The sequence below is a fragment of the Heterodontus francisci genome, unplaced genomic scaffold (genome assembly GCF_036365525.1).
Source record: "Heterodontus francisci isolate sHetFra1 unplaced genomic scaffold, sHetFra1.hap1 HAP1_SCAFFOLD_2430, whole genome shotgun sequence".
In the NCBI taxonomy this organism is placed as follows: Eukaryota; Metazoa; Chordata; class Chondrichthyes; order Heterodontiformes; family Heterodontidae; genus Heterodontus; species Heterodontus francisci.
The window spans coordinates 1-17,539 of record NW_027140158.1 but is presented as its reverse complement, the minus strand read 5'-3'; the positions used below and the strand labels follow the sequence as shown (position 1 = coordinate 17,539).

Genomic DNA, 17,539 nt, shown 5'->3' with positions numbered 1-17,539 from the left:
ATGAAATTTGTCAACCAGTGGAATTTCTTGCCCGCAGCGATGTCTGTTGGCCCTCCTGTAATGTGTAGTGTCATCTTGCTGTGTTTAAAGCTCATGGTGCATTCTGGCACAGGCTTTGCAAAGGTATCACTGCTTCTGATGTGTTGTTCTCAGGTTGGACATGGTGTGGTACCATCGAATGAGTCTCTGATTGTGGAGTGGGCAGCAGTCAGGTTACCTGAGATCAGTTACATCGGCTTTTCAACTGGCTGGGGCTCGATGGGCGAGTTCAAAATCTGGAGAAAGGAGGAATCCGATGAAAACCACAATGAAGCCTTCACTCTTGGAGTGCCTCATAACGTAGTCCCGGGATCTGAGAGAGCCACAGCCTCCATGATAGGTAAAGGCAGGGTATCTAGGAATCCGAGCACAGACTGTATTGAGCTTGGTCTCTGGGCACTGACAAATGGGACTTAATATAAGGCAAAAAAAAAAGCTGACATTTACATAAGATAATTAATCTTTGAATGTTTGGGAGTGGTATGGGGAATGGGCAGCCTCTTAATACCATCCATCCCCTTGATGAGGTACTTGAAGTCCCTGGTGCTCAAGGAACCAGGTCCCAACATGGGTCAGCACCTATGGAAGTGGGGGGTGGAAACCAGGAGGAGAGGGGATTGTTATTTCAGTATCAGCCAATGAGTACCCAGCAATCCCATTGGATTGCAGCTCACAATCTGGGACAAATTTACTGTAGTTTCATTTAGAATCGCAAGGTTCAGTTTACATTTCGATTAAAAACACACATTAATCTGTCCGAAACAATTACTATCACTCACACTTTTTACACAACCTCTCTTTTTCCAGTGATTATCTTCCTCCATCACACAAACCTCTCTTAAATACATTGAGGGTGCTGACTCTCACTGGGGTACGGGTCCCCTCCTCCCCTGAAGGTGCTGACTCTCACTGGGGTACAGGTCCACTCCTCCCCTGAAGGTGCTGACTCTCACTGGGGTACAGGTCCCCTCCTCTCCTGAAGGTGCTGACTCTCACTGGGGTACGGGTCCCCTCCACTCCCGAAGGTGCTGACTCTCACTGGGGTACAGGTCCCCTCCTCCCCTGAAGGTGCTGACTCTCACTGGGGTACAGGTCCCCTCCTCTCCTGAAGGTGCTGACTCTCACTGGGGTACGGGTCCCCTCCTCTCCTGAAGGTGCTGACTCTCACTGGGGTACGGGTCCCCTCCTCTCCTGAAGGTGTCGACTCTCACTGGGGTACGGGTCCCCTCCTCTCCTGAAGGTGCTGACTCTCACTGGGGTACGGGTCCCCTCCTCTCCTGAAGGTGCTGACTCTCACTGGGGTACGGGTCCCCTCCTCTCCTGAAGGTGCTGACTCTCACTGGGGTACGGGTCCCCTCCTCTCCTGAAGGTGCTGACTCTCACTGGGGTACGGGTCCCCTCCTCTCCTGAAGGTGCTGACTCTCACTGGGGTACGGGTCCCCTCCTCTCCTGAAGGTGCTGACTCTCACTGGGGTATGGGTCCCCTCCTCTCCTGAAGGTGCTGACTCTCACTGGGGTACGGGTCCCCTCCTCTCCTGAAGGTGCTGACTCTCACTGGGGTACGGGTCCCCTCCTCTCCTGAAGGTGTCGACTCTCACTGGGGTACGGGTCCCCTCCTCTCCTGAAGGTGCTGACTGTCACTGGGGTACAGGTCCCCTCCTCTCCTGAGGTGCTGACTCTAGTTAAAGTTCAGTTCCACAGTCCTAGCTGTTTTCTTGTTCCAATGTGTGATAGTTGATTTGTGAGACTCTGCAGTGACTGTTGGCAGGTATTCAGTGACTGGAGGCACTGTAGCAAAGACCAGTCCTGTCCCTACCAAATGTCTAAATATGCACTGTCCAGCAGGGAGTAACAGGGCAGTGACCATGAGCAGGATCCCTGACTAACGTCCTGCTGCCTTGCTCAGGGAGGCCAAAACTGACTGTTATCCCAGCCGAGATCAGCAGACCGTACTGATCGGAGGTGGATTCCGGAACCTCCTGGTTTGCAGGACCTGGGCACTGTGCCCCGTGTCCCTGCCTCTTTAAACCCCACGGTGTGTAGTGAATGACGTCCTTGTCAACACTTCCAAAGTGAGAGTGATCGAAGGCACGCTGACCTGGTCTTTGAAATGTTGACTGAGCTCGCTACGTCAGTTTGCCCAATGGCTCATTGTGGTGCTGAGGCACATTGACCCACAGTTCAGAGTTTGATCCCTCTCCCACATTCAGTTCAAGACACAGCATGGAGACTGCAAATTTCCTCAGCTAGGGAGAGGGAAAAATCAAACTGGACCCCTGCTTCTGATCACTATCCTGTGGCAAGCACATGGAACATGTCTCTCTGTCTCTCTCTCTGTCTCTCTCTCTGTCTCTCTCTCTGTCTCTCTCTCTGTCTCTCTCTCTGTCTCTCTCTCTGTCTCTCTCTCTGTCTCTCTCTCTGTCTCTCTCTCTGTCTCTCTCTCTGTCTGTCTCTCTGTCTGTCTCTCTATCTCTGTGTCTATCTCTCTCTCTGTCTGTCTCTGTCTCTGTCTCTGTCTCTGTCTCTGTCTCTCTCTCTCTCTCTGTCTCTCTCTCTCTCTCTGTCTCTCTCTCTCTCTCTGTCTCTCTCTCTCTCTCTCTCTCTCTCTCTCTCTCTCTCTCTCTGTCTCTGTCTCTGTCTCTGTCTCTGTCTCTCTGTCTCTGTCTCTGTCTCTGTCTCTGTCTCTCTGTCTCTCTGTCTCTCTCTCTGTCTCTGTCTCTGTCGCTGTCTCTCTCTCTGTCTCTGTCTCTCTCTCTGTCTCTGTCTCTCTCTCTGTCTCTGTCTCTGTCTCTGTCTCTGTCTCTGTCTCTGTCTCTGTCTCTGTCTCTCTCTCTGTCGCTGTCTCTCTCTCTGTCGCTGTCTCTCTCTCTGTCGCTGTCTCTCTCTCTGTCGCTGTCTCTCTCTCTCTCGCTGTCTCTCTCTCTCGCTGTCTCTCTCTCTCTCTCGCTGTCTCTCTCTCTCTCTCGCTGTCTCTCTCTCTCTCTCGCTGTCTCTCTCTCTCTCTCGCTGTCTCTCTCTCTCTCTCGCTGTCTCTCTCTCTCTCTCGCTGTCTCTCTCTCTCTCTCGCTGTCTCTCTCTCTCTCTCGCTGTCTCTCTCTCTCCCTCGCTGTCTCTCTCTCTCCCTCGCTGTCTCTCTCTCTCCCTCGCTGTCTCTCTCTCTCCCTCGCTGTCTCTCTCTCTCCCTCGCTGTCTCTCTCTCTCCCTCGCTGTCTCTCTCTCTCCCTCGCTGTCTCTCTCTCTCCCTCGCTGTCTCTGTCTCTCTCTCTGTCTCTGTCTCTGTCTCTGTCTCTCTCTCTGTCTCTCTGTCTCTCTCTCTGTCTCTGTCTCTGTCGCTGTCTCTCTCTCTGTCTCTGTCTCTCTGTCTCTGTCTCTGTCTCTGTCTCTGTCTCTGTCTCTGTCTCTGTCTCTCTCTCTGTCGCTGTCTCTGTCTCTGTCTCTCTCTCTGTCGCTGTCTCTCTCTCTGTCGCTGTCTCTCTCTCTCTCGCTGTCTCTCTCTCTCTCGCTGTCTCTCTCTCTCTCGCTGTCTCTCTCTCTCTCGCTGTCTCTCTCTCTCTCTCGCTGTCTCTCTCTCTCTCTCGCTGTCTCTCTCTCTCTCTCGCTGTCTCTCTCTCTCTCTCGCTGTCTCTCTCTCTCTCTCGCTGTCTCTCTCTCTCCCTCGCTGTCTCTCTCTCTCCCTCGCTGTCTCTCTCTCTCCCTCGCTGTCTCTCTCTCTCCCTCGCTGTCTCTCTCTCTCCCTCGCTGTCTCTCTCTCTCCCTCGCTGTCTCTCTCTCTCCCTCGCTGTCTCTCTCTCTCCCTCGCTGTCTCGCTCTCTCCCTCGCTGTCTCGCTCTCTCTCTCGCTGTCTCGCTCTCTCTCTCGCTGTCTCGCTCTCTCTCTCGCTGTCTCGCTCTCTCTCTCGCTGTCTCGCTCTCTCTCTCGCTGTCTCGCTCTCTCTCAGAGGGTAATCAGAGGGTTAGATAGGGTGGATAGTGAGAGTCTTTTTCCTCGGATGGTGATGGCAAACACGAGGGGACATAGCTTTAAGTTGAGGGGTGATAGATATAGGACAGATGTCAGAGGTAGTTTCTTTACACAGAGAGTAGTAGGGGCGTGGAACGCCCTGCCTGCAACAGTAGTAGACTCGCCAACTTTAAGGGCATTTAAGTGGTCATTGGATAGACATATGGATGAAAATGGAATAGTGTAGGTCAGATGGTTTCACAGGTCGGCGCAACATCGAGGGCCGAAGGGCCTGTACTGCGCTGTAATGTTCTAATTCTAATTCTCTCTCTGTGTGTCTGGTGACCTCTTTCACAAAGGTGATTCTAATGCCTCATTCTCCATTATTTAGGGGATGTGATGGGCCCCACTCTCAATAATCTGGACAACCTCCTGCGCCTCCCATTTGGTTGCGGGGAGCAAAACATGATCCATTTTGCACCGAATGTCTTTGTGCTGAAATACCTGCAGAAGACGAAGCAACTATTCACTGAGCTGGAGAGCGAGGCCACAGACTACCTGCTTCAAGGTGAGTCACTGGGGTGGCACATTCTAGGAAAACTTCATACCAGGACCCCCAGTGGGGTGGGGCACATCTCCCTGGCCTGCAGAGGTGGGGTGGGGAGGAAGAGCCCTGCCTCAATGCATGGTCTGTGCATGCTGAACGATAGCGAGGTTCTAGTTTCACTCCCTAGTTCATTAGGAGATTGTTGGAGAACAGATTAAGATAGAACCAAAGCTATTCCCTCCAAGAGCCCTTTCTGCCCAAGTGTAATTGTTTAATCATTCAATCTTTTGTTGCAGTCGTTACTGATAGCAAATATCCAAACATATTTACCCTTGATAGCTGCTGCAGTCATCCTCTGTGGCAGGTTTGATACAAGTATGTGTCTTGCTCGGCCACTTCAGAGGACAATTAAGAGTCAACCATGTTGGTTTGGGACTGGAGTCACATATAGGCCCAGACTGGGTAAGGACGACAGGTTTTCTTCCCTAAAGGACATCAGTGAACCAATTGGGTTTTTTCAACAACCTGACAGCTTCATGGTCACTTTTACTGAGACCTGCTTTTTAGTTCCAACTTTTTAAAAACTGAATTACTTTTCATCTGTGTTCACTGTGGAGAAGGGCGATGTCAGTGTAGAGATCAGGGAGGGGGATTGTGATTTCCTTGAACATATTAGCATTGAAAGGGAGGAAGTATTAGCTGTTTTAGTGGGCTTAAAAGTGGATAAATCCCCAGGCTGTTATGTGAGGCAAGGGAGGTGATAGCAGGGGCTCTGACACAAAATTTCAAATCCTCTCTGGCCACAGGAGAGGTACCAAAGGATTGGAGGATAGTGAATATGGTACCATTATTCAAGAAGGGTAGCAGGGATAAACCAGGTAATTACAGGCCGGTGAGTCTAACATCAGTGGTTGGGAAACTATTGGAAAAAATTCTGAGGGACAGGATTAATTTCCACTTGGAGAGGCAGGGATTAATCAGGGATAGTCAGCATGGCTTTGTCAGGGGGAGATTGTGTCTAACTAACTTGATTTGAATTTTTCGAGGCGATGTGTAGATGAGGGTAAAGCAGTTGATGTAGTCTACCTGGACTTCAGTAAGGCTTTCGATAAGGTCCTGCATGAGAGATTGGTTAAGAAGGTTAGAGCCCATGGGATCCAGGGCATTTTGACAAATTGGATCCAAAATTGGCTTAGTGGCAGGAGGCAGAGGGTGATGGTCGAGGGTTGTTTCTGCGATTGGAAGCCTGTGACCAATGTTGTACCACAGGGATCGGTGCTGGGACCCTTGCTGCTTGTAGTGTACATTAATGATTTAGATGTGACTATAGGAGGTATGATAAGTAAGTTTGCAGATGACACGAAAATTGGTGGTGTAAATAGTGAGGAGGAAAGCATTAGATTACAGGACGATATAGATGGGCTGGTAAGATGGGCGGAGCAGTGGCAAATGGAATTTAATCCTGAGAAGTGTGAGGTGATGCATTTAGGGAAGACTAACAAGGTAAGGGAACATACAATGGATGGTAGGACCCTAGGAAGTACAGAGGGTCAGAGGGATCTTGGTGTACTTGTCCATAGATCACTGAAGGCAGTAGCACAGGTAGATAAGGTGGTTCGGAAGGCATATGGGATATTTGCCTTTATTAGCCGAGGCATAGAATATAAGAGCAGGGAGGTTATGATAGAGCTGTATAAAACGCTAGTTAAGCCACAGCTGGAGTACTGTGTACAGTTCTGGTCACCACACTGTAGGAATGATGTGATTGCACTGGAGAGGGTGCAGAGGAGATTCACCAGGATGTTGCCTGGGCTGGAGCATTTCAGCTATGAAGAGAGACTGGATAGGCTAGGGTTGTTTCCCTTTGAGCAGAGAAGGCTGAGGGGGAACCTGATTGAGGTATACAAAATTATGAGGGGCATTGATAGGGTAGATAGGAAGAAACTTTTTCCCTTAGCAGAGAGGTCAATACCCAGGAGGCATAGATTTAAGGTAAGGGGCAGGAGGTTTCGAGGGGATGTGAGGAAAAAAAATTCACTCGGAGTGTGGTTGGAATCTGGAACACACTGCCTGAAGAGGTGGTAGAGGCAGGAACCCTCACGACATTTAAGAAGTATTTAGATGAGCACTTGAAGCCGCAGCATACAAGGCTATGGGTCAAGTGGTGGAAAATGGGATTGGTATAGTTAGGTGCTTGATGGCCGGCACAGACACGATGGGCTGAAGGGTCTGTTTCTGTGCTGTATAACTCTATGACTCTATGAATTAAAATTCTCAAACTGCTGTGGATTTGGACTAATTTTCAAACTCTGCTCTGGTGGTTGGTAGGACAGTGTTGAAGCCATTGCTGCAAGTATTGGACACAAGATAGAGGAGAGATCTTCATCCTCTTGCTAGAATTGAACCTATCTCTACCATGTGAAAAGTCACTCTAAAAACTGTGAATGTTTGACTCAGTGAAACTGGTCTTGCTCTCTGGTAATTTTACTCCGGTCACTCACTCATTGCAGCTCCACATTTCTTAATCCAATTTCCTTTCCGTGTGGCTGTTTACAATGATAAATAATCTTACAGACGGAAGGAGGCCATTCAGCCCATTGTGCCTGTGCTGGCTCTTTGAAACAGTCCCATTAACCCCTGCTCTTTCCCCAAAGCCCTGCAATTTTTTCCTTTTCAAATATTTATCCGATTCCCTTTTGAAAGTTACGATTGAATCTCCTTCCACCGCCCTTTCAGGCAGCGCATTCCAGATCACAACAACTCACTGTGTAAAAACAATTTCTTCTCATCTGCCTCTCTGCTTCTTTTGCCAATCATATTAAATCTGTGTCCTCTGGTTACTGACCTTCCTGCCACTGCAAACAGTTTCTCTTTATTTACTCCCATTAAACGGCTTCATAATTTTCAACGCCTCCTATAAATCTCTCCTTTAATTTTTCTGCCCAAAGGAGAATAATACCGGCTTCTCCCAGTCTTCCCATAAAACTGAAACCCCTGATCCTCGGAACTATTCCTTTTTTTTTAGTTGCAAGTGAGAATTGGGGGAGAGTAAAAATAAAATCCTGGACAGATTCTTCTCTGAATTTTCTCCCCTGCAGGATATCAACGTCAGCTGACGTACAAGCGAGATGACGGATCGTATAGTGCATTCGGTGAGAGGGATTCTTCAGGAAGTATGTGGTGCGTGAGTTTATTCAATCTCTATGAATAGGAAGGGTGGGATAACACAAGTGGAGAGAGCTCCCCTTTCCCTCATTAGTGGAGAGAGCTCCCCTTTCCCTCATTAGTGGAGAGAGCTCCCCTTTCCCTCACTCGCGGGGGGAGACCTCCCCTTTCCCTCCCTCACGGAGAGACCTCCCCTTTCCCTCCCTCGCGGGGGAGAGCTGCCCTTTCCCTCCCTCACGGGGGAGAGCTGCCCTTTCCCTCCCTCGCGGGGGAGAGGATTGGAAAAGTGAGCAAGGCGATGTTTTGTGACCAATGCCAGGGTCACATGTCACCAAGTCAAGCCTCTTGCGTCTCTCTTCACCATGATATTAATCTTTTGACCTCTGTCCTCTTACTTACAAATCTCCAAATGATCTGTCCTACAAGCTTTCCTCCTCACTTTGTTAACGTTGCATTCAAGGAAGGAGGGAGAACTGAGCAGAATGAGGAGTTCCACAGGTTGCCAAATAAATTTCAATATAGAGAAGTGTGAGGTGTTGCAATTTGGTAGGAGGAATAAGAAGGCCATATATTCCTTGGGAAATAGTCTAAATGGGGCAGAGGGATCTAGGGGCACATCTACTCAAATCACTAAAGGAGAAAACCAATCACTGGTATTCATTTCTAGAGGATAAAATTTGAAAGCAGAGAAGTTATGCTAAACTTGTATAGAACCATTGTTAGACCACACTTGGAATACTGTACACAGTTCTGGTCTGCATATTTTAAAAAAGGATTTTGAAGCACTGCAGAAAATGCAACAATGATTTACCAGGATGATACTAGAACTGTAAAGTTAGAACTATCAGGAAAGGCTGAACAGACTGGAATTCTGGAACTCTTCACTCTAGAAAAGAGAAAACTGAGGGATGACTTCATAGAAGTCTCTCAGATTATGAACGATTCTGATAGGGTGGACATTGAGAAGATGTTTCGAATTGTAGAGGAGTCTAAAACTAGAGGCCATATAGAAGATAGTTACTAATAAATCCAATAGGGAATTTAGGAGAAACGTCTGGTGAGAATGTGGAACTCACTGTAATAGGGAGTGGTTAAGATGAATAGCAGAGATACATTTAAGGGGAAACTGGATAAACACATGGAGAAAGAAATAGAAGGATTAAAAAGGACTAAACTCTGAAGTCCGTCCCTAAACATCTCTGCCTCTCCACTTCTCTCCTCTTTTAAGGTGTTCATTAACACCTCCCTCTTTGACCATACTTCTGGTCATCTGCCCTAATATCTCCTTATGTGGCTCAATGTCAAATTTTGTTTGATTTCACTCTTGTATAAAGCACCTTGGGATTTATCACTATGTTAAAGGCGCTATATAAATGCAAACTGGTGAATGTTGCTGGGTGAGATAGAGTGGGGGAAGGCTCATGGACCATAGCGATGAGGAGAGGGGGCGGAGTGTGTGGGACGGGGAAGGGGGCAGAGTGTGTGGGACAGGGAAGGGGGCAGAGTGTGTGGGACGGTAACCGAGGGAGTCTGGGTTCGATGGGCGAGGAGGGAGAATATGAAGGAGAGGGGTTTTGGAGCTTTAGAGGAACAGTAGAAGAGAGTTCAGAGGAGAACTGAACAGAGAGACCACTAAAAGGGAGAGAGAGACAAGAAGGGTTGTGATCAACAGGGAGAGGCTGGCACTAGAGATGAGAGAGCCATTCAAGGATCCTGCTTTAATTGACATCATGTGGCCTTAGTAATACAGGTTAAAAAAAATGTAATCCTGTCTATACTACTCAGTTTGATCTGTTAACTTCCGTAACATTAAATCAGAGACTGGTTTCAGCTTGCCAGGAAACTGGGCCTGTGTTACATGGTCTGTATCTCAAGGGTAATATTCTGACTTGTATAATCGGGTGGGCTATGGTTGGTGAGATGCTGAAAAGTCTCTAGTTTGGATGATGTCATTGGCCATTGCCCAAACTCTGCATCTTGCTGAGGGCAGAAATAAAACAGCAAAATGATTGAAACAGGTTCTGAGATACAATCGCCAAACAGAACCATGGGCTCATTGCCAATATGCCAGCCTAGATCTCCTCTCTGCACACTGCCCAGCAGTGAAACATTCATCAGATAAAAGAGGCAACTCAGTTTAACCCTGATAAACACGGGGCTGTTTTTGCCAAGAGGTTTAGTTTTTGGATCAGCCTGAAGCAACTGCAAAGAAAAAGTTAACAATTTGTGAATTTGTGGCTCACAGCCCAGTCAGTATTTCATTCAGAACCAAAAAACTAAAACATGAGCAAAGCCAGATTCTTTGCAAAAGTGACTCGTGATGAAATATTTCAGCGGATTACAGGTGAAAGCTGGTAGCAGATTGACACTGGTTTAATGATGTCACCAGCCCATGTGATTTGACGTTTGTTTTACCTCTGGCCCTTAAATATCATGATTCTGATACAACGTGGCAGTGCAGGACTGAGCTCCAGAGAGCCCGTTCAGTGTGGGACTGACCTGTATACATTACAACTGTCCCTATTTTGTTCCCGATTCTTTGCTCAGTTAGCTTAACTTAGTTGGGACCCTGCATTTGTCCTCATCAGCCTTGCCTTGGGGAAAGAATAATCGGTCTGGGTTCCTGCATCTGATCCATTGATTGCAAGTGTGCGATAAGGTGTGGATGGTCCAGGTTCAATTATGATGCCCACCACAGTTCAACACTTACTGCCTCAGCTCACACGTGTAGAATGGTCCCTTATGTAAGGCTGTCATTGGATGGATGGTATCCATTGATGCAGTGGGTCCAGTACATGTAGCATGTTCAGTGGATACAACGGACTGGATTTTTGTTTTGGAGTCGAGACCCTGTCAAAGGGAGAATTTCTGGGTCCTGACCCCACGTCACGTTGGATGTCTTTTTAGGGATGGCCAATTAGTGGCCAGGGAGCGACACTTGGCGTCCAAGTAAATGGTCCAGTAGGAGGCCCTCCAGCAATGACACATTGGCAGCCACACCATCCGAGGTGGAAGCTGCCGATACAGGTTAGAGAGAGAGAGAGAGGGGGCGCCCTCTGGAGAAGGTAAGAAAATTTCAATTTGAAAAGGCCACAGCTGCTAGGCTATCATCGTGAAGGGGCAACTCCTCCACTGTATGGCCAGTGGCTGCAGCTGTGGCAGGAGCGGGGAGGGGGTTCCTAATGGGATGAAGTGGTTTCTGCTGAATGGTCTTAATGGGCCATTTAATTAGCCTAATAGGCTACCCACCCCTTGCCAGAACAGAAACGGCCCAGAGGTGGGAACATGCCAACACAGCCCTCGATGGCCCCAGTTTTACATTTAATTGAGTGAACAAGTCCATTCAGTGAACTCGGAAGACATATTGCGGGAAGACTCCACATGACATCGGGACAACCTTTGTTGGGGAAAGGGTATGGAACCATGTAGATGGAGTTAAGGTGCAGACCAATCATGATCAATGTAGATGGAACAGGGGCTGAATGGCCACCTTCTGTTCCAATGTTTGTGTTAACGTGGGCCAAACAAATAGTGACATACCCGGAATTTACAGCTAACTGTATTTGTTTGTAGGAAAAAATGAAAGACAGTGACTTCTTCATCCCTGGAGCCTGTTCAACTGCATAAATATTTAGTAATCTGGAATAGTCCTTGAAATGGAATCATCTGCATCGTTACATCATAAAACATCAGCATACAAAAACAGATGTAAACAGCGATAGCGAATAGCCTCTCTGCTCCAAATCCCAGAGACACTGACCCTTTCTGCCCTTGGGGCCATCTCAGTGTAAAATACTGCAGTAAATCACTTGAAAAAGGCAGCTCCCCCTTGCATGTTGCCTGCTGTGATTTAGCCCCTCACTGTGAAAGATTGTGACAGGCCATTACTTAACACTTGAAAAATCCACCGTGGGCTGTTTATTAAACCACTGCTCCCTCCCATTGTGGCAGTGGTGGGGGGGGGGGGGGTGTGGGCGGAGGATGGGGGGTTTAATAAAAGCATGATTCAGTAGTTGAAAAGCTGGTGTCTCTCTAGCCAACTCTGCTGTGAGCTGGGATGGCCCAGGAGTCATTTGCAACAGTTTCCTTAATAGGTCTTGGGATCTCTGGATATTGTAAAGCACAAACCTAATTTTGCAATTTTAACATTTAACAGGATATTCCAATTCTTCTGTGAATGTTCTGTTTTTGTCAATAAGTCTTTTTAGGCACTCTGTATTTCAACATCAATTTAAAAACAAAACACACAGCTGATTTTCAGAATTTAATGTCAGATGGAATCTAAGGTTCTTCCTGTTTGCCAGTTCCAATCTGATTGGCTCTCGTCAAACTGACAACTGGTAACAACCTCTTGCAGTGTGCTGAGGTCACTGCCCCCAGGCTGCTTCTCCCCATCACCCCCTCTCACCAACCCCTCCCCACTATGCCCTTTTCAGGGTGAGTTACTGATCCGAACATCATTCCCAAACCAGGGTGAATCAGGGCCTCTGGCGATTGACTCAGAGCGGTGCAGACACAGAGCTGTAGGGAGAAGGTTTCTGTGTGACTCAGGTGGGAATCGATAGACTGTAACTGTGGTGTGATACAGACCTGGAAGGCTGAATGTTTGAGCCCAGCCCCTGCTGAGCTGGTTCACCTCAGAGGGTAGCACGATGGACCAGGACTAATGAGTGAGTCTGATCACCAATACACTGACTGCTGGCCGGCAACAGCTGACCACTGACTGCCATTCATCATCCTCCAACTGCTGACCACTAACAGTTGCATATATGCATCTCGCCTGCAGGCAGGATTCACCTCAGCTGTGCTGCACTCCATAGTGCAATAGCTACCAGTGATCAAAGTCTCGGCTCACACTGGAAGTATGGGAACTGGGGTGAAGTGCTGGTGGGCGATCATTGCTTGTGGAACTGAATGCCAGAGAGGCAGCACGTACAGGAGAGGGGTGAAGGAGGAGTCATCAGGTGGGAGCTGGGGGAGGGGATGTTTATGCCACTAGTGCTCTACAGTAACTGCCCTCTTATATGAGTGACCATTTAAGCTGTTGGCTCAGTGACCGTAGCCCTGGTGCAATGTCTGCTGTGTTTCAGTTCCCTGTGAGAGAGCAGAGCGAATCACTGCTGGAGATGGATAAAGCAAATGTTTACAGTTCAATAGAGACCACATCATTACTGCACGGTACTGCACCCAGTGATGCTCAGTGTTACATGTCCATTGTTGTGATTTTTGTTCCCAGTTTCTCCTCGCCCTGGAGGCAGTTGCCTCACTTTGTGTGTAAATCAAGAAAGTGAGTACCAGATACACCCACACCCCTGTGGACACACCCCTACAGAAACACCCCCCCACCCCCCCCCCCCTTTTACACACACACCCACACACCTGCAGACACACACACACACACACACACACACACACGTGCACAACCTTATAGACACACGCACAATTATAATTCAATAATGTTTAACTCCACCAGAGTATCTGTGTTTGGAGATATAGATGAGCAGACACTGTTACTAATATTGCTCTCCCTTCCGTATCTGTGTTTTTTCTCCTAGGCTGACAGCATTTGTACTAAAATCCTTTGCGCAGTCCCGTGGCTTTATTTTCATCGACCCGAAGGAGCTGATCACCGCTAAGGACTGGATTATTCAGCACCAGAAAGAAGACGGTTCATTCCCTGCGGTTGGGCGCATTCTGAACAAGGACATCCAGGTAATGAGTATCTCAGCAGGAGCTGTCCAGGAGACCACAAGTGGAGGATGGGGAAGGTTGAGGAGGGCGAGAGAATTAGACTCCATTGGGCATGCGATCTCTATACATCTTCGGATGACAATTGCATGTGTTGGTAAAATGATCAGGCAAAAAGCATAGTTTGAGAGTGCTTTTTGATGATTGTGAGTGTTTTCATTCATTGGATACTGAATTAAGGTAGAAGTGAAGTAAATATATACATTTGAAGTACACTTCCCTGTGTTCTGAGTGTGTAAGGTGTTTTCCACTAAAAGTACTGCATGTGACTAAAACAGTGCCTCCATAATCCCATGTGTGGCTGGTTCGTGATTCCTATTGGCCAGCAGTATGTTCCAACAAGTGGATATTAAAGATCCCACAGCAGTAACCAGAGAGCAGGGGTGTTCTCCTGGTGTCCTGACCAACATTCGTCCCTTACCCAATATCACCAAAGCCTTTTGGCTGCTTGTGGGATCCTGCTGTGTGAGATTCTCTGTTTGTGTTGCTGACCTCGGTGCCTGATGATTTTGGTCTGGTATCCAGCACAGGTTGAGCTGTGAATTTCTTGCTCTGATTGTTTCAGGGTGGAATCCATGGCAGGATCTCACTGACCGCCTATGTTGTTGCTGCTCTCCTAGAGACTGGAATCACCTCCGAGGTACGGTATGATTCACTCATCTTTCCTCTGATCTGCACAATTCTGGCTCACACTTTTAGGAATGTCTGATCGGATGAGGTACGGGAGTCATTGGGGGGGGGGGGTGGAGGTGGGGGAAGTGATAACTCCTATGGGTTCACACCCCAGGGATCAGTTGGCACCATCAGGGGAGGAGCAGAGAGAATGGGGGGAGGTTGCATTAACCTCAGTGAGATTGGTTATCAATGGTCTTATCAAGAGGTAATGATGAGGTCTCTTTAAGTTGCCCGAACCCATTCTCCCCCGATATGCTCCCAACTCTGAAGGCACAGCTTCTCTTTCCATTAACTAAGAGAGACACTAGTAGTACAGCGAAATGATTTTTTTTGTTTTGCAGTCACACTATACAATGCTGGAAATCCCATCAAATTACTGGCCTTCACCTTCCAGATCACTAGGTGTGTATCCATCCCAGTGTGTTTGTCCTGGTGCCTTGTAACCTGACCCATTATCTTGGTAACTGGGCTGTTACAGACTTTGTACATGAAACTCACAGGGTTCAAATCCAACAGCCTGTATTGAGCTCAGACAGAGACCTGCAATGCTCTTGGGTCAAAGTTAAGCAGTTCTTCCATCTCAACCTATTTCATGATGTGGGGGAGAACCACAGGGACATGTGAATTACGGCTTGTGGGGTGAGAGGGTATACATGAATGAGTAAAGCTCCCTCTACACTGTCCCCATCAAACACTCCCAAGGCAGGTACAGCACTGGGATTAGATACAGAGTAAAGCTCCCTCTACACTGTCCCCATCAAACACTCCCAGGACAGGTACAGCACTGGGGTTAGATACAGAGTAAAGCTCCCTCTACACTGTCCCCATCAAACATTCCCAGGGCAGGTACAGCACTGGGGTTAGATACAGAGTAAAGCTCCCTCTACACTGTCCCCATCAAACACTCCCAGGACAGGTACAGCACTGGGGTTAGATACAGAGTAAAGCTCCCTCTACACTGTCCCCATCAAACATTCCCAGGGCAGGTACAGCACTGGGGTTAGATACAGAGTAAAGCTCCCTCTACACTGTCCCCATCAAACATTCCCAGGGCAGGTACAGCACACTGAGAAGGAGCAGATAGTTCCAAAGCCAGAGGAGGAAGTTGTTCAGAAGAAAAAGATTTCCCAGAAGAAGCTGAAGCTTATGGCAAGGGTTTAGATTTTACTCATTTTGCAACAACTTCTGTACATACAATAAAACTATTAAAAATCAAAAAAAAAAACGGGGTTAGATATAGAGTAAAGCTCACAGGCCCCACGTGCTCGCTGTCACCAATGCTCCATATGTTTGAACACCTGCCTCTAACCATTTGAACTTTGCGATTATTCAGTTGTGTCTGGGATCAGAGAAATGAAAGAGTGAATGGGACCTGATAGGTGAATTCTAATTGGAAAGAGTTGGGTGAAAGAGTTAACTGGTTGTAACTAGAGCAGGTTTGTGATGAGCTGTGAGTTGGCAATAGGGCAGGAGCGGGTTAACGAGCAGCCGAAGGGGATTCCCTGGGGTTTTTAACAAGGAGACAGGGGGAATGTTCAGATTCCTTGAATTCCTTTCACTTCGGGCACTTCCTGCTCTCCCACACTCCATCCCAGCTATGGCGGGGGTCAGGAAACAGGAAGACTCTATGGCCCTTAACTCAAGCATCTCACAATCAAGCTACAGCAGGAGATTAGGGACACAGGGTGATCAGAGGAGGGGAGAGAGCTTCACCTGCTCAAACAGTCAGATCATGCGTGCTCTTCAAATCAAAAAAGGAAAATGAACCCAAATATACTTTGGGTTTTCGTCATTTGGCTGAATGCCTAGATCTTTGTTATTGGTTATGTTGCTGCTTCACCCACACCTTTCAGGCACTGGAGGTAGCCGATAGCAATCGATTGCACTGTGGACCCAGGCCAAGAGAGAGATCATGCTGAGGTCCCATGCCGAGAGAGAGGGCACGCTGCGTTCCCGGGCCAAGAGAGAGAGCGAGCAAGCGCGCTGCGTTCCCGGGCCAAGAGAGAGAGCGAGCAAGCGCGCTGCGTTCCCGGGCCAAGAGAGAGAGAGAGCGAGCAAGCGCGCTGCGTTCCCGGGCCAAGAGAGAGAGCGAACAAGCGCGCTGCGTTCCCGGGCCAAGAGAGAGAGCGAGCAAGCGCGCTGCGTTCCCGGGCCAAGAGAGAGAGCGAGCAAGCGCGCTGCGTTCCCGGGCCAAGAGACCAAGCGCGCTGCGTTCCCGGGCCAAGAGACCAAGCGCGCTGCGTTCCCGGGCCAAGAGACCAAGCGCGCTGCGTTCCCGGGCCAAGAGACCAAGCGCGCTGCGTTCCCGGGCCAAGAGACCAAGCGCGCTGCGTTCCCGGGCCAAGAGACCAAGCGCGCTGCGTTCCCGGGCCAAGAGACCAAGCGCGCTGCGTTCCCGGGCCAAGAGACCAAGCGCGCTGCGTTCCCGGGCCAAGAGACCAAGCGCGCTGCGTTCCCAGACCAAGAGAGAGAGCAAGCAAGTGCGCTGCGTTCCCGGGCCAAGAGAGAGAGCGAGCAAGCAAGCGCGCTGCGTTCCTGGACCAAGAGAGCGAGCGAGCAAGCACGCTGCGTTCCCGGACCAAGAGAGCGAGCAAGCAAGCGCGCTGCGTTCCTGGACCAAGAGAGAGAGCGAGCAAGCAAGTGCGCTGCGTTCCCGGGCCAAGAGAGAGAGCGAGCAAGCAAGCGCGCTGCGTTCCCGGATCAAGAGAGAGAGCGAGCAAGCAAGCGCGCTGCGTTCCCGGACCAAGAGAGAGAGCGAGCAAGCGAGCGCGATGCGTTCCCAGGCCAAGAGAGAGAGCGAGCAAGCAAGCGTGCTGCGTTCCCGGGCCAAGAGAGAGAGCGAGCAAGCAAGCGCGCTGCGTTCCCGGGCCAAGAGAGAGAGAGCGAGCAAGCACGCTGCGTTCCCGGGCCAAGAGAGAGAGAGAGTGAGCAAGCGCGCTGCGTTCCCGGGCCAAGAGAGAGAGAGCGAGCAAGCGCGCTGCGTTCCCGGGCCAAGAGAGAGAGCGAGCAAGCGCGCTGCGTTCCCGGGCCAAGAGAGAGAGCGAGCAAGCGCGCTGCGTTCCCGGGCCAAGAGAGAGAGCGAGCAAGCGCGCTGCGTTCCCGGGCCAAGAGAGCAAGCGCGCTGCGTTCCCAGACTGAGAGAGCGAGCAAGCAAGCGCGCTGCGTTCCCGGGCCAAGAGAGAGCGAGCAAGCAAGCGCGCTGCGTTCCCGGGCCAAGAGAGAGAGCGAGCAAGCAAGCGCGCTGCGTTCCCGGGCCAAGAGAGAGAGAGAGCGAGCAAGCAAGCGCGTTGCGTTCCCGGACCAAGAGAGCGAGCAAGCAAGCGCGCTGCGATCCCGGGCCAAGAGAGAGAGCGAGCAAGCAAGCGCGCTGCGTTCCCGGGCCAAGAGAGAGAGCGAGCAAGCAACCACGCTGCGTTCCCGGGCCAA

General features: G+C 49.5%; 1 protein-coding gene across 1 annotated transcript; it reads left to right on the top strand.

Moving 5' to 3' along the window:
* Positions 1-39: 39 nt before the first annotated feature.
* Positions 40-16,791, top strand: LOC137358967 (C3 and PZP-like alpha-2-macroglobulin domain-containing protein 8; the record flags this gene model as incomplete). The annotated part of the gene is made up of 7 exons (XM_068025134.1): positions 40-379; positions 4,370-4,546; positions 7,624-7,705; positions 13,246-13,402; positions 14,004-14,078; positions 15,170-15,262; positions 16,573-16,791. Coding segments are annotated over exons 1-7 (1,143 nt in total), but the record flags the coding sequence as incomplete, so codon positions are not given.
* Positions 16,792-17,539: the final 748 nt, after the last annotated feature.